At 34.3% G+C, this 17,520-nt stretch overlaps 1 protein-coding gene across 12 annotated transcripts in view; it reads right to left on the reverse strand.

Moving 5' to 3' along the window:
• Positions 1-836: 836 nt before the first annotated feature.
• The window catches only part of ctnnd2 (catenin delta 2), a 494,372-nt gene continuing 477,688 nt past the window's right edge, over positions 837-17,520 (reverse strand). For 8 of the 12 annotated variants that reach the window (XM_031903679.1, XM_031903678.1, XM_031903681.1 and 5 more), the window contains 5 exons: positions 12,345-12,471; positions 9,435-9,557; positions 7,383-7,456; positions 4,003-4,077; positions 837-2,118 (listed from right to left, as the gene is read on the reverse strand). In XM_031903679.1, the coding sequence (XP_031759539.1) occupies positions 1,858-2,118; positions 4,003-4,077; positions 7,383-7,456; positions 9,435-9,557; positions 12,345-12,471 (660 nt within the window). In that variant the 3' untranslated portion in view covers positions 837-1,857. The remainder of the gene's footprint in view (positions 2,119-4,002; positions 4,078-7,382; positions 7,457-9,434; positions 9,558-12,344; positions 12,472-17,520) is intronic. The other 4 variants (XM_031903685.1, XM_031903683.1, XM_031903682.1 and 1 more) reach the window with 1 other exon arrangement.

Consider the following 17,520-nt stretch of genomic DNA (forward strand, 5'->3'; position numbering starts at 1 on the left):
GCTCTGAAAGCCCGGTTAGAAGGTCAGTTATTATGGGATATGGGGCTGAACACATATGTTTTCCTTACATGTTCTTTTAACTTCTAATGAATGGCTCATACAGCAATGTTTTTCTATCTGTAGCTAAGGTATATATATTGCTAACCAATAGACAGAAATACAGTAAATAGTATTGGCTAGCATAAGCGTCCAAGATGTTGCCGGTGCTCATGTTAGGGAAAAGTACTGAAGCCTGGGTGCAGGTCAAAATAGGCAGATAGTACAACAATGAAGGGATCCGCACTCACAGGACTTATTAAGAAGAAATGGTGTTTATTGCAAAAAGTCTTCTAGCAGTAAACACAGTTTCTTCTTTTTCTATACCAGTCAGTTATTTTATATATATATATATATATATATATATAGATATATATAGATATATATAGATATATATATATATATATAGGTTATATCTGGTTTGTCCCTGAAGAAGAGTACAGTCAGTACTCGAGACGTTGGATTTTTTCAAATAAATTTTTTCACTAATCGCTAAGTCCTTGTGCGTGCGGCTCTCTGTCCTTATATTTCCTCATTTTGCCAGCACCCAAGGCATTTGAGCCTTTGTAGGGTGTGCTCCACTCTTCCTTGTGTGTATATATATATATATATATATATATATATATATATATATATATATATATATAATATATATATATATATAATTTATTGCTAGCCAATAGACAGAAACACAGTCTTACAAAAAATGAATATTATGCATACATGGGAACACTCACATACTACATACAAACTTATGGCGATATGTGGATTTTTTTGGAAATAGACATGTTTGGCAAATATGGATGACAGATCATTTATAATTTATTTCCTGTTAACACTGTATAATAATAATAAAGGAAACTGGTAGAAATGAAAAAAAAAACTGTTTCAGATATCTACATGTAAAATTTTAGGCAGTGAAAAAGCACTTTGTTGACAAGAAGTGTAAAATGATGTATGTTAACTGTCATTAACTGCAGAATGTTTTGTTTAGTTGCCACAAACAAATTCCACATATCATAACAAATAATACTGCTAAATATTATTTTAGTCTTGTTTTAATTTTTGCTGTTATTGTTAAAAATTATTAAGACATGGAAAGGAGAGGAAGAGAAGGAATGAAATTGAAATTTGTCATTTGTTTCAAATGTATTTAAATTTGAAGTAATATTTAGAAGCACTAATGAAGAAAAACACTGAGGCATTGGTGTAATATACACAATGCACTATTTCTTTTATCTGTAATGTACATCAAATACTTTACAACAAAGCAGTAACAAAAAGCAAGAAACATCTTGCTGTACAGAGGAACCTCAAATGCGACTTGAAGCCTAGATTCACAATGAATGAGGATAGTAAACAAAATGTGAGAAGCTGTTCCCCATAAATAGTGTAAACTAATTTCTTGTGCTTAACATAACATCTCATCACACAACAAGTGTGATGTAGTCTTGTCACCCTCATACACATTTATCATATATCATGTATCTTCTTATAATTAGGCCAGATATTAGTGGAGATATCAGGGCAGTAATGAGCATTCAGTTTTTACCCAGGATTTATCCAACAATTTGTTAAATAACCTGGTTTAAAGCTCCCTCCCATAAAGAAAAAAATATCTACTTTAAATCTCTTACTTGGTTTAAAAAATATTTGTTTCCACCTCACAAGCCTTCTACAACATAATAATCAATTTTCCACAATGGTAAGAAGGGCCTTCCTAAGGAACAGGCTTGACCAACTAAATTTGCAAGGGGAAAAATGTCTTGTGGTATTCATGCACATGCACAGTTTCCTGGATCTTTACGGTGTGGTTGTGTTTCAAACCCAGGAGTCTGGAGAGGCAGGATAGTGGCTTGTTTCATAATTAAGTTCACTATAGGGACGAGCAGCAGAATAGAAGTCAACATAGTTTCCAGTTGACTTTAGTCCCAGATGCATATTGTACTCGCTGGCTGGAGGACGGTGGTGCACCTGGTCCTCAAAGAAGGAGTCATCATAATTTCTTGTAGAATTTTGAAATGGTTGGTAGGTGTCATAGTCTTTTCTACTTGAGTCTTGTGGAACTGGCTGGGTAGAAATCTATGTAGAAAGAAAGCATAGCATAGAAGAGACACTTTAGAGAATCATGAAAATATGAAAGATAGAAAACAGTTACTGTACATAGTTATTTTTGGGTTGAAAAAAGACAATAGCCTATTATGTTCAGTCCCTGCAACTCATATATATATATATATACTTAACCTTGTTCTTGTTATTACTGTAGCCATAACTATTTGTGAATGATAAATACTTTACTTTTAAAAGCTTACATCAAATAATGTGAATATTAGAGAAACTGTGATTAACAGAATTAAGCAATTACAGCTCTGTAAGCCTGACGTCTGTTGTGGGCAAACTATTTAAAGGTTTGTTTGGAGATCATATTCAAGATTGAGTTCTAGGGGATAACATTATCAGTTATGATCGTGGGGTTTTGAATACTATGTAGAAATATACAAGGGACCTATATATTTTTTCACCAGTAGGTCCTTCTTAGAAGACCAAAGGACATTCATTATAAAGATAGAAGAATTAATTTCTATCTTAAGATGCAGAAATGGTTCTTTACAGTGAGAACTGTGAAGTTGTTGAACTCTTTCTCAAGCCTGTATTAGCAAATAAATTGGATAGTTTAAGAAAGGGTTGGATGCCTTTTTCGAAAGTTAGAAAATACCAAGTTACTAAAATTAGAACAAACTTTAATCTGGTCCAATTGTCCTGTTTGAAGTCAGAAAGTAATTTCTTCTCTACTGAGGAAAATTGGAGAGGTTATTTGGTTTTCCTCTGAATCAAATAGCAGATTTCACTTGAACTTGATGGATGTGTGTCTTTTTCAACTTAGTTTACTATGTTATGTGTAATTACCATCACCATTCACTAATAAATGGAGCTGGATTCTAGCTTATCTGTACATTTTATGACAAAAAGGCAACTGTAGTTCTTGGGAAGATAAGATGATCGTTTGGTCTGATCACTCAGTTACAATATGCCTTTTGGAAGGACGTGTCTAAAATCCTGTACATGCAGTACAGAAACTGTCTGTATATATCTCTTACTCCTTGTCAGATTAAATACTGTAGGGGGTGTATTTATTATGCTGTGTAAAACTAATTCGCTGAAAAAACGGAGTAAAAAGCTGTGTAAAATAAATGGAAAAGATCGCCATCTGAACGCCAGATATTATGCCGGATATTACGCTGTTATTTTCCATAAGTTCCGGCGGAAGAAAAAACGCATAAAACAATTACGCCGATTTTACGCTGTTTTTACACCATTTTTACATGGTGAAGCCTGGCGATGTGTGGCGAATTTTCTCGCCATTTTTTACACAGCATAATAAATATGCCCCTAGGTGTAGTGATGTGAAAGGACCAAAGTTGTTTCATGTGACACAGCTTATTTTAGTTGCTTTCCCTTGCCCAGCCTTAGTCAATAATAGAATTCATTTCAATTTGTTTTATTAAGGGAATGCATAATGGAAATGTTCCCTTTAAAGAAAAGCAATGAGAATGAGAGCAAGAGAATACTTAACAACTGCATATGGATTATAAAAGGAAATATACGTCTTCTGTAAAAAAAAAATTCATATGTCCCCAAGTAAATTCTACTTGTCGATGGGTTGCTATGGGTCACTGCTTCTGGACAAAATTAGTGCCTTTCATTACATAACCCCATTTATCTAATAATTCACATAGCTAGGTAACACCTATGCTGTGCTGTTTATTTTGGACATACAATGAAGCCTTTTATATATGCATTTGCATGTTTTCTAGTCTCCAGATTTTTTAAATATAAAACATACAGTATATAAAAATGTAGTGCCATTTAACTTTATAATGTACTTTGTGTCTAATAAATGTTAATAAACACAGGCATTTATCACAAATACCTAGTTTTGCTTATTTTGTAACAAACTCAACTCACATTTAAAGATGTTGCAGGGTCGCTAACACCCACCCTGCTTCTATCCTCAGGTAGAGATAGAACAATACTTGCTACCTGTGAATAGAATGAGGGGAAGTTAAATCACATAAAAACAGTTCTTTAAGACACATAAGAAAAAAAAGTATCTTGTGTACAAAAAATTTGTTAATTTACCCCTAAAACATAAAAATTACACAATACCCTCATGATCCACCAATCTGTTTTCTCTTTTATTTAATAATTATTTAAAATGATTTCTAATTGGATTTACTTGTGAAAAAATTGCATGCCAGGGGTTATAATAAAAGAACAACTAAGTGCCAACAAAATATAAACATTGAGCATGAAAAGATAATTAGGCATAAATAGACTATTCAATGGTTGAACAGCAAGTGTTATGACTTCTTTACTACTAGTGGTTAAAAATAATGAAATTTAAGATATTATTGGTTGCTGTAGGTAACTACCTGTTACTAAATGAGCCCCAAAATCTTAAAGGGTCGGTTCAACTTTAAGTTAACTGTTGGTATGTTATCGAATACAATATTCCTAGCTACTTTGCAGTTGGTCTCCATTATTTTTTTTTTAATAGTTTTTGAATTACTTGCCTTCCTCTTCTACCTCTTTATAGCTCTTAAATGGGAGTCACTGACCCCGACATTCAAAAACTATTGCTCCATGAGGCTACAATTGTATTGTTATTATTACTTTTAATTACTTATCATTCTATTCAGATCCTCTCCTATTCATATTTCTGTCACTTTTCCATCCACTGTCTGGTTGGTAGGGCAAATAAGTCCTTAGCAACCAGACAGCTGCTAAAATACCAAATTGGAGAGCTGCTGAACAAAAAGATCAATATCTGAAAAACCATAAAAAATGAAGACCAATTCTAAATTGTGTCCGAATATCAACGTCTACATCATACTAAAAGTTAATTTAAAGTTCAACTACCCCTTTAGAATATAACCTGTGTATATTATTTTCACTTTGAAATTGTTAGAGATATTTTTAGAAAAAATAATTGTATTTTTCCAACAATAAGTAATCAATATGCATTGATCCAAGTCCAGTTAACTGGTGTCTGCCAGTATATGCACTGAAAAAGGTTTATGCACTGAGATTTAAATTGTTTAATATTCAATAGGAATACATTTTTAGTATGTTTTGGAAATGTTGAAATGTTCATAAAATAAATCTCTAACTTTGGTATAGGATTTTTTTAACCTAAAATTCTTGGCTATTATTTAGACTGCAAGGAATTTTATGAAAAAAAATTCCTGAAGCACTATTAAATGTTAACTAAAGTACTGATATACGAATATAATTGACTTAAGTAAAGAGATAAAGCAAACTTTTTTTTGCAATAAGGCACATTCTTTTCAGGCTATTAAACACGGGTTAGAGTTGCTTTAGTCATTAAACAAATAATTCAGGAATAAACTTTTTCTGCAATAATAAACATTTTTACAGTCTATTAAACATTTACGGATTTTCATTTGCCTTCCCAAATAATGTAGCAATAGAAAGCGTGGCTGCATCTGCTAGTGCATCTACATTAATTTAATAGCACAGTGTTCTATTAACTGTGGTGCTTAACTGGTGTATTTTGATCTAATTACATAGTCATTCCTACAAAAATCCCACAAACAAATCATAGTGGATATGAATCAAAGAACATTAATTTAAAGCATTACTAAAATCCTGAATAAGTAATGTATTTGCTTGAATGCATAGGCTGACTGAAAAACTTGCCAGTTACAGCATCCCCATACTACCTAAAGGGGATCTAAACCCAATAAAATAATTGCTGTAAACTTGCTCAGTGTGCTTATTTTGCGACCTTTACAGTACTTTAAATTAATTAATATCCTGATTAAATATATCATTTTCTGAGATATTTGCATTTTTAGATTGCTAATAGCTGGCTGGCTAAGTCAGAAACTCTAGTGTGAACTTAATACAGAAAGTGCATAGAAAGTGCAAAAACAGTTAGGGTTGCTGGGCCTTCAGAATGAGTTGTTGAAGCCAAGTCTTAGCCAAGTATTAGCCTAAAAAATTCTAATATCTCAGAAAACCCTTAAAATATAAATTTGATTTAAATGCAAATGTGGTCAGAGGACCACACTGAATAAGTTTACAACAATTCATTTTTCTGGGTTAAGAATTTAAGATAGGGTCGCCTGATGTCAAAGATCAGGGCTGCCCAACTAGCATCCCAGTGAAACTGACAGGGGTGTTGCTGTGCTATCCACAGGGGAGGCATATGGATTTAAGGGTATGTCTTAATATGACATAATATAATTCTTTCACATATGAATGAAGGGTGATATCCCTACAGTGAGCATCATCTATTTGGGTTTTTGCTGTGCTACCACCATTAGTGTAGGTATGGCCATAAAAGCTCTTGTGATAACATGGGTGTGGTTTGAAGTGGGTGTAGTTTAAAAAGGGGGAGTGGTCCAAACTGGCTTCCATTATTGGCCCTCCACCACGTAGGCTAGAAAAATTCTGGCCCTCAGTACCACAGAATTTGGACAGCACTGTCCTAGATGATACCTTTCTGGAAGCTGTAATTCAGGATCCATCCTCTTAGTTATTACGTATTATACATGCATACTCAGGATAATACCTTTGCCCACATCTGGGAACCCATAGTAACTAGTGATGAGCAAATTTTTTGCACCAGGCATAGATTTGCAGTGAATTTCCACATTTCGCCATTAGTGACTTGTTTTAGAAAACTTCTGTGAAAATTGGGTCGTGTGTTAAAAAAAGTTGCGGGCACGTCAAAAATGGGCGTCGGCGTGTCAAATTTGGTGCTGCCACGTTTAAATAGGGCATGGTCACAAAATAGATAAGAGCAGCAAAAAAGTCACAGAATCAAATGCCTTTTGCAGATTTTTCGCTATTGCAAATTTTTTTGTCGTTTTCGTAACTTTAATGGCAAAACGAGACAGATTCGCTCATCACTAATAGTAATCAATTAGATATATATTCTCAAAAACCAATAAATATTACCTGAAATATGTTGCTATGGGTTACTAGACCAGTAGGAAACAATCTATCACATTGTTCCCTTGATTGACATAAGTGCAGTTGTACCAGGAGCTTGTAACCCTAGCACTGCACTTTTCATGGACTTGACACAGCTTAGGGAAGAAACCTGGTCAGACACATGTCACCATATGGCTAGGCAAAGGGAAATCAGAAATACAACTTTAAAAACAAATGGCTGATACAAATATGTACAGTTGGTGTAATGCATTGATATGGCATTTGGCATTCATTAACCAAAGCATTAACAAGTCATTTACTGTATATTAAAGAAAATCATATGTACACATTTATTTTCATACAAATTAGCAATTATTACATACCTGGTTATGTTTAATATCTTCAGCAGGGGTACCATAGGAATTCCTATATAAAGTTGAGGTTCCAGTGTTTTGAGCTAAAGAGTACAAGAAGTAAAAAAAAATCAGACTTATGTACTGTAACTGCACAAATCTATGTAAATAAGTTTAACTGACCTGATTTCTTTCAAAATTGAGCAAAGATTTAATTTGCCTCTTAGTTTTTGGCCTGTTTTATCAAGATATATTTATCCAAGTTCTGTTTCGCTCTTTTAAAAAGGTTAGCATGGTAATGGAAAAATGTTGACAGCTTGTGACATTAATAAACTCTCTTTTTTAGTTTAGTGTATGTTTTACACACTTGGAAATAACAATCGCCTGAATAATTCAGTCCATATTACAAATTAGATTTAGGACAATTCTATATACAGTGAAAGAACATGTAAATAATCCTTAATGGCATATATGTCAAATTAATAATAACTCACAATTCAAACAGCAAGATTGCTGTTGATGTCATTGTCAGTGGTTATTTATTGCTGCCAGAGTTCCAAGGTTCCAATACACAAGGCTAAATATGAATAATGTGATGTCACACAAGACATTATAACTACAAAAAACATGTTTATAAATGTGACTCAGTTACAAAATTCATGTTTATAAATGTGTTTATGTAAAATAGATAATGACTATTAATGCCCCACTTTTAAACGTTTAGCTGCTAGTGTTGTAGGTACTATGTCATCAGCAGGGGGACTGACATTCTGCCACAATACAGTGTTTCCAGGTTTAAGGTTATGTAATTGGAAAAATGCGATGCCAAGGACTGCGCTTTCCCAGTAGCACAACTATACATGTCTCATCTCTGCCAGTGAAAGTATTATTTAAATTGTTTACATTTTTTCACTACAACTATGTATGAATATATAAGGGGATCATATACCAGTAGGTGCTTCCAACTGACACGAGGGCACCCACTCCGTTTAGAAGAAGGGAGGTTCCATTTAAATATTCGGAAAGGATTTTTTACTGTGAGAGCTGTGAAATTGTGGAATTCCCTCCCTGAATCAGTCGTGCTGGCTGATACATTATATAACTTTAAGAAGGGGTTGAATGGCTTTTTAGCAAGTGAGGCGATACAGGGTTATGGGAGATAGCTCTTAGTACAAGTTGATCCAGGGACTGATCCGATTTCCATCTTGGAGTCAGGAAGGAATTTTTCCCCCTCTGCGGCAAATTAATGAGGCTTCAGATGGGTTTTTTTGCCTTCCTTTGGATCAACTAGCAGTTAGGCAGGTTATATATAGGCATTATGGTTGAACTTGATGAACGTATGTCTTTTTTCAACCTAACTTAATATGTTAATATGTCACAGTACTCAATAGCTGCAACAGCTTATCTGCAATGTATTGCAGTTGCTACCTGTAAATTTTAAATAATATTAACAATACAACTACCTCTGAAATTGATTTAAAAAAAAACATTTTATTCCGAAAAAGAAAAAATATTATCCTTCATTGGATCTTGGCCAAAGTTTAGTTTCAGACAAAATATGGAAATGTACATATATGGCTATACAGGTATAGCCATATCCAGAAGGTTCTGAATTACGGAAAGCCCATCTCCCATAGACTCCATTTTAATTAAATAATTCACATTTTTAAAAATGATTTCCTTTTTTTCTGTAATAATAAAACAGTCCCTTGTACTTGATCCCAACTAAGATATAATTAATCCTTATTGGAGGCAAAACAATCCTATTGGGTTTAATTACTGTTTAAATAATGTTTTTAGCAGACTTTAGGTAAGAGATCCAAATTACGGAAAGACTCTTTAATAATAATAATGTTTGTAGTTAGTTTCAGTAGGGATTCTCCTTTAATACAATATTGACAACTTTACTTGAAACTGTCTAAACTGTTTACTTGAAAACAAATTCAGATGCATAGTCCACTAATATTGACTAATATTTTTGCTATCGTAACACGTAGTCCACTAATATTGACATTTTAGCATTCAGTAATGATTTGAAGATACCTAGATAAGTTATGTATTTTTGTACTCTAGTGACCATACCTGTCATTGTGTCTTTCCTAGAAGTGTGCTCTCCTTTAAAAGTGGCATTTGATCCAGGTGACTCATAATCTGTTTTCCTTTCTTTGAGGCTAATCATTTCCCGAGGGGAGGCAGGGGCACTTGCTAGATCAGAAGAAAATATACCCTTTATGCAATAACACATTACCTTGTATCTTTCACAAACTACAGGTGAAAAATATACATGCAAAGTTCCTGTTTGCCGTCCTCCACAGGTCTCTAGAATGCCTCCATAATTGCCCAAAATTGGTAAAAAAAACTTTTAGCATATATTTCTTGTATCATATACAGGGATTGGTATGTGCAAATACATTCATAAAATTAGCCCTATCCCAGTAACTGGTAGATCTGTTAACTTTGCTTGTCTAGAGCAGTTAGTATAAAAAATATGTCTCATTTACCAGTGGTACAGACATGCATGGTTAAGCACAGAGGCATAATATATCCTATCCCTTTGATCTTAATAAGGTGTGGTTCACCTTTAGGTCAATTTTCAATGTTATTGATTTTCCTATTCCTATTCCAACTTTGCAATCTATTGCTCTGTGAGCTCACAATGTTGTGATTATTGTTATTTTTATGCTTTATCTTTCAGTCCCTCTACTAATTATATTTCAGTGACCCATCCAAACTTCTGCCTGGTTGCTAATGTAAACAATACCCTAGAAACCAGATAGCTGCTGAAATGCCAAATTTGAGAGAAATGAGTGAAATAAGTAAACACTAACTATTATACAGCTTTATTGTTTAACATATATATATATATTACGATTGGAGTCAGCCCAGTCCCAATGTGGAGGGATGTGAAGGTTGGTTTCAGTACTTCAAGTTATGGTCACAATTAATGAAAAATTAATTTGTGTGTTGTATATTGCTCCTGCGGCTTCTTATGTTTACTCAATAAAGTTACATTTATATGCATCCTTGTTGTCAGTTGTAATTATTCAACCTGTTCTCCTTGTTTAAGAGCATATTTACTTGGCCAAGCTAGGTCTCTATTTTATTCTCTAGTATTAGCAGCCCCATGTCTATTAACAGAAGATATGTACAGCATCTATGCACAGCCAATCACTATAGGACACAGTATATCTACAACTAGTGTATCTGCATTAATTAATTAATATATTGTACAGCCTGACACCATGTCTCTTACCACCCTAAACTTATACTGTGTCATTTTGTAGTATAACCACATGGCCACACAGACACAGTGCAGAATTATTGGCACAGTAAACATTTTTGTATTGCCTGTGTTTATAGTTATAAAGCTGGACAAGATTGGTGCATTTAATGTGCAAACATAATTGCAAATTTTATTATTGGTAGTGTGATTGTCCTTAAGAGTTTTTTGAATATGGCATAATTGCAAAATGAAAATATTTATGCGCACACTCTGGGGCTGATTTACTTACCCACGAACGGGTCGAATGGAGTCCGATTGCGTTTTTTTCGTAATGATCGGTACTTTGCGATTTTTTCGGATTCTTTACGAATTTTTCGGATCCAATACGATTTTTGCGTAAAAACGTGAGTTTTCCTATCCATTACGAAAGTTGCGTAAAAAGTTGCGCATTTTGCGTAGCGTTAAAACTTACGCGAAAAATGCGCAACTTTTCGCGTAAGTTTTAACGCTACGAAAAATGCGCAACTTTTTACGCAACTTTCGTAATGGATACGAAAAACTCGCGTTTTTACGCAAAAATCGTATTGGTAACGAAAAATTCGTACAGAATCCGAAAAAATCGCAAAACATACGAAAAAGTCGCAAAATGTTCGTTTTCAAGTCGGAACTTTTCCAATTCGGGTCGGATTCGTGGGTTAGTAAATCAGCCCCTCTGTGTCTGAATTATGCCACAACTTTGGTGGTGTAAATATATTCGCTAAATGGATTGAATTTATATTCTCAAAGTGGAAATTGGCACCACATTTGCACACAACAAACATACCCAGTGACCATGCTTACGCAAAGCTCAGCCTCATTTGGGAGCCATTTGTGAATTTTTATGCGAAATGCACATTTCACAGCAATTTGCAAAAAAAGGAAAGGTGGGCACAGCAGTGCAAAATTTAACCATTTAGGGAAAACATGCACAAAAGAACCATTTGCTAATAAAATATGCACTGCACAAACTTTATAAATGACCCCCCACACTTGTGCTCTGATAAACTTCAGTCACTCTTTACTGCTGCACTGCAAGCTGGAGCTATATGACCCCACTCCTTCCCCAACCCCCCCAGCAGCTGATCAGCAGAACAATGGAAAAGTAGCAATACAACAGCTACCTGACACCTATAGTAGATATCAGAATAGCGCTCAATAGTAAAAAATCCAAGTCTGGCTTATGACTCCTTCAATTACATTGTGTAGGAGAAACAATAGCTTATCTGAAAGCAGTTCTAATCTGTAGTGCTGGCTCCTTCTGAAAGCTCAGAGATGGCTGCCTACACACCAATATTACAACAAAACAAAAAAAAATTTGTATGTTCAAGAAAAACATTTTAAATGGTAGAGTGAGTTCTTTGCTATGTAGACCATAAAAATCATGACAGAATCCCTTTAATATTATATAACTTAATAAATTACCTGTGTCCTTTTGTAATATAAAAAAGCCTTACACATTGTCTTTCTATAACCCTTATATTAGAATATCAGGAGGGTATTTGCATAGGCAAATAGAAGTACTGAACCCACCATCACCACCCCTCTACCCTGGTATTGGACTGACCCCAGCCTAATGATAGTTTCTTAGGCAAGACTACTGGAAAATGAGCAAGTAATACTTTTACAGAAACATGGGAAATAACTTAAGTGAAAAAAAACATACTTGTTTTTAATATTTTCATTTTTTTTCAGGAACTGAGAAATGAAGGCACAGTTAAATTACAAATTACCTGAGCGATTATTAGGAGACATACGAACAGGAGATATAGATGGTGTACGGGAGGAAGAGTACGGTCTTTGCCGGTCCCTTTCAATAGTTGATGATGAGGCTACAAAATGATACTGTGACCAGCCATCCTAGAAAAAAAGAATGTTACATCTGAAACTAAAACTTGTAGAAATGTGCTGACACATTCTTTAAAAAAAGAAGTAACAACTCCTAATAAAAACCAAAATATATTTACAGATAAACAATTGCTCCATACAACATTAATATGTCTCAATTCTCTAAACCTTTCCTGAATAAAAACTGCAAAAAATATGGCATATTATATTTTTTGCACTTTGTGCCCTCCCCTGCCTGCCTGTAAATGACCTTGTTGTATTTTTAACTGCCTGCCTTTGCAGTTTGCTTCTCCACAGCTCTCACTAGATTCTTGTAAGGGAAATACAACATAAATAGAAGATTATGGAAAGTGATTAATGATGTTTTAGCCAGTTTGAGGCAGAGATATCTCCAAGTTAGGCATATCTGAGTTTGGACAGGTTTTTCAAAATGTAGATATTTGTTTTGATACAACTGTCCAAATTCCAAAATGAGAAATATCTCTTATTTGTATAATGGCATTTTCAGTAAATGTACTTTTTCAGTTTATAAGCTTTTTAATAACTTGGTATTAGGGTTTTTTACATCAGCAAAACAATATGAATACAGGGTCAGAAAAACAGGTGCATGTCAGCTTTGCATGAGCAGAAGTATCTCTTTACCTAGAAAAATAAATGCTCCACCATTGAAACTCAAATTTAAAAAGATTTTAACACAAAAGCTTGTTTTTTAACAGATCCAAGGCCAAAGTTAAAAACAAAAAATGAATACTAGCAGAATGTTCAAAGGCAATTCAAATTAAACATATAAAGATTGTTTAAAGAGCCAAATGGGAGTATTTTCAATTCCATGCAAAATAAATACCACCCAACACGATTGTTGCTTTCATTATTTTTTTCAGCTCCATAGCTTCTAATGATTACTATTTTTGGACTGAATACTTAAAGGTATATTTGGTTCTCTTGTGGGGCCTTTGAGCTATTTCAATAGTGCCAGTGCATTAATGCAGCAAATTTATTTGACACCACCCACCCATAAAGGAACACAAAGTCTTTAAGCATATAAAAGTTGGAAGCTGTTGCAATAAACATTTACACATTAGTGATTCTTAGTAGAAAAATTAGTGGAGAAATGCTAAATCTGCTATTCACCCCAGCAGATTGCAATTACTTTTATTTACCACTGCTTAATACTTAAAGGGAAACAATCAGGAAAAATGTTTTTTTTTTATAATATTAAAAATTTAGACAATTTATAGCTTTAAAAAATGTTGCACCATTACAAAGTTAATTGAAGCAGTTGAAGTAGAAGGAGTTTTTGAAGCAGCTTCCCACCCCCACCCTCCAGAATCTCTGGCTCCCTGGTCTGCATCAGTGACACAGAAATGTGTGAGTGACAGAGCAGATTTGTTGTGGCATGTCATGAGGCCAAAACCCTCAACAGCAAACATGTTCAAAAATTTAGTTGCGCTGGGGCGGCATGCCGCCCCTAAATTTCTGCCGCCCTAGGCCCGGGCCTTTGTGGCCTCTCCACAAATCCGGGCCTGGAAGCTGCATTTGTATGTATAACAGTAGAGCAGCTTATTGTGTGTGCCGGGCCCCTCCAAAGTTATGCCACGGTTTATATTTCTAATGAATTTTTGTTTTCCCCTGACCTGGCTGGTCTGCTTTCTGAGTGATTTCTCTTTTGGATTTGTGGTTCCCAGTTGGGAACAAAGTAAAAAGTAAAACAAATAAAAAAGATAAATAATTTCCAGTGCCTGAAGCCAGCCCATGTATTCTTAAGAAATGGCCATATATTCTGTTATTGAGATTACACTGTTATTGCAATTTAACACAAGTTATTGTTCCTACAACATTTATTTATAATTTAAACAAAGGCCCTAATGTTATTATTTAACTACAGGTGTCAGCTCACTTGACATGTATGTTTCAAATTGCTGAGTCTGAGCCCAATAACTTGATTGCTGCTTAGCAAAAAAAAAGCAAGTGTTGTGTCTTCTTTCATGTTTTTCTCATAAATAACCAAGAAATAAAGTTCTGTGTTTGTGACTCAGGTGAGTGAGGTGGAGTGTGTCGGACAATGTAAGGCTGGAATGGGTTGAATTTGTAGACCTTCTTTAAAGTCTTTTCCAAGTTTTCTATCAGATAGAAAACATGGGCAGGTGGGGGTTGAACTTTAGATGTCAGTCAAGAATGATTGGACCACTCTTGCTCACCTTTGCTCAGAGCTAAAGCTGCCTGTCAGTACTGAGCCAAATAAAGCAGATTCCCATTTTTGATAGTTCCACTTTAAGCTGTGGAGGCAGATTTACTAAAACTCTAACATTTCTCATTTTTTTTAATCTAAAAATTTGAATAAACTTGTTTCCACGAATGTCTGGCATGTACTAAAAAATCTAAAATGAAAAAGTCTGTGCGGGAAAAGTCGCAAAAATTCTGAATTTTTTACCTGTTGTGTGTAAACTGACTTTTTCAAATCGTGGCAGTCACAATACAAAGTTACATGTATAAATTTGGGTTGAAAAAAGACTAAACAATATTGAGCCTAATGCATGTACATGCATGCACATGATGGAGGGTTCTAGCTGCCATGTAGAATTGTTAAAACACTGTGAATGTGTATGCACTGATGAAAGTGCTAGCTAGTAGTTGAGTAGCTACATTGAAGATGGCGGCTCAAGAGGCCCAGAACTTTGGACATCTTGAAGACCTAACCCATATTTTATGGTCTTGCCTCCAGATACTGACATTTTGGGATGAGATTCTGACTCTCTTATGGTGGATAACATGTCAAATACTTGATAAGGATATTCTTATTTTCATTCTGGGGAAACCCTCTAAACAATCGTCTATATACAATATAATGTAGGTTTGGTGGAGCAACCCTGAAGCAGACTTGACCCTGACTAGATCGATGTGGTATACAATAGTATAAGCTGTTCTGCACTGCTATAACCTCTTCACTGTTGATTCCTATAAGATTACCTGTATAAACCTTCTCTGTACTGTTTGTTTCTCTTATGAACAAAACAGCAACCCAAGGTCCATGAGGTTGTGGAATACCCTGCTGGGTGATGTTGTGATAGCAGGTTCTATTAATGCCTTTAAGAGTGGTTTGGATGAGGGTACAGGGCAATAGTTAGAGATAAAAGATATCTTTCACCACAACTTAAATCTGCTAAATATGATTTAAACAAACCCAACAGAATTGTTTTGCTGCCAATATGGATTCATAAAGCTTAGTTAGTGTACAAGGTACACTCTTATTATTACAAACACAAGGGAAATCATTTTTAAAAATTTAAATTATTTTCTTAATATGGAGTCTGTGGGAAATTTCTATATAAGGATACCATCTTCTAATATAAAGTATACCGTATCTACAAAGTTAGCGTGATCTTTGGTTAGTTTAGTTTAGATATGTGTATTAATAGGTCTGTATACATATGTATATTTAAATATAACAATTCTGGACTATCCCCTCTATATTTCTAAATAATCCTCTCTCCCTTATCCCACACTGTATGTATACTAAAACACACTCTCGGGGCCATCCAAACGAAATATAGCATCTAAGGCAAATGTGAAACTTAAAGGTTAAAAAAATGTGCTACAAGTTGCTGCAAATATATTAAGACTTGGCCCTTTTACCATATACATTTTGTAAGAGGAAAACTGCATATAGCAAGGGTAGAAAGATATGATAAACAATATAGGTAACATAAAAGTCTCAGATGCAAGTACTTTATCAAAGTGTTAAATTAGAGCTCACTATAGTAAAATTCCATAGCACTCTATTACTTTCTATGGTATTTTCAAATGTTACAAATGGTTCAAATCATGGTACACCAAATGGTGAACACTAATGGACAGATTTATCAAAATGTGAGATTAAAGCTCACCACAGAATATTTTATCCACTTTCTATTCATTCCTATGGAATTTTTAGAAGGGTATATATCAATGGGTGATACATACGCTAAAAATTCCATAGAAATGAATAGGATTTAGTGTGCTCTAATCTCACATTTTGCTAAATCTGCCCCAAAGAAGGGGATTTACTAAAACTCATTATTTTCCATTAATGGCAGTCATTTATCAATAGATCTAAACTGAAAAAGCATGAATGGAAAAAAGTAGCAGAAAAGTTACAAACACTGCAACTTTTTTACTTAACCGTGAGTTTTTTGTATTGTTTCACAAAAGCCAGTGTCAAAAACACCCTAAAACCATGAAGAAAAAAAAGATCTTCCAATTGTATAAGGGACACCTGCCATTGACTTCTACACGATCTTGACATATTTTAGCTGGCATATTCGGATTCGGCATTGTCACGGTTTTGTTGCATTATACATCTCTAAAAAGTTGCATATTTTTTGTGACAAATTCAGGTTTTTGGAGACAAAAAGCTTGACCCGAAAGAATCATGCCTTTGTAAATGCCTCCTTATCTTTCACCGATTGATAAATACATCTCTAAGAATAATTTAAGAAATGATTAGATAGTCCAGAATTTTGGGAACCCGTTTATGATTGCCAAATTTTTCATGCTCATGGAATCATAAAGGAAACCCCATATGAGTTTACTAATCACGTGGAGTTTTGTGCTGAAAAAAGCTTGGCTTTTGTAATGAAAAAAAAAAAGTAATAATTGTGGCATGACATTATCTTTTTAAAAACAGAAGTACTATATGTAGGGTACACAAACTCTCACTTTATTGCCCTCGAGTTAATATTCAGCTTTTTTTGAAAACTATTACACAAATTTTAATATTCAGTAAATAGATATTCCTGTGGACACACATAATGAAATGCTTTAAATTGCACTTTTCCACAGAATACAGCTTTTTTGTTGAAAATTGAACTAACAATCTTTCACCTTCCCTTGAAATGTACACCTATGTCTAGAAATGTTTTCTAGCATTATCTCACTAGTTTGTTTTTATTATCTTCCTTAAAACATTATTTATTATGGTTTTCTTGAATCTGTCAAAATCTGTGCTTTTTGAATCTGAACAAACAACATATGAGGTCTGATGCTCACCATAATTTTGCTAAACCTGACAATTCTTTCAATGTT

This window comes from Xenopus tropicalis, chromosome 6 (genome assembly GCF_000004195.4).
Source record: "Xenopus tropicalis strain Nigerian chromosome 6, UCB_Xtro_10.0, whole genome shotgun sequence".
NCBI classification, from domain to species: Eukaryota; Metazoa; Chordata; class Amphibia; order Anura; family Pipidae; genus Xenopus; species Xenopus tropicalis.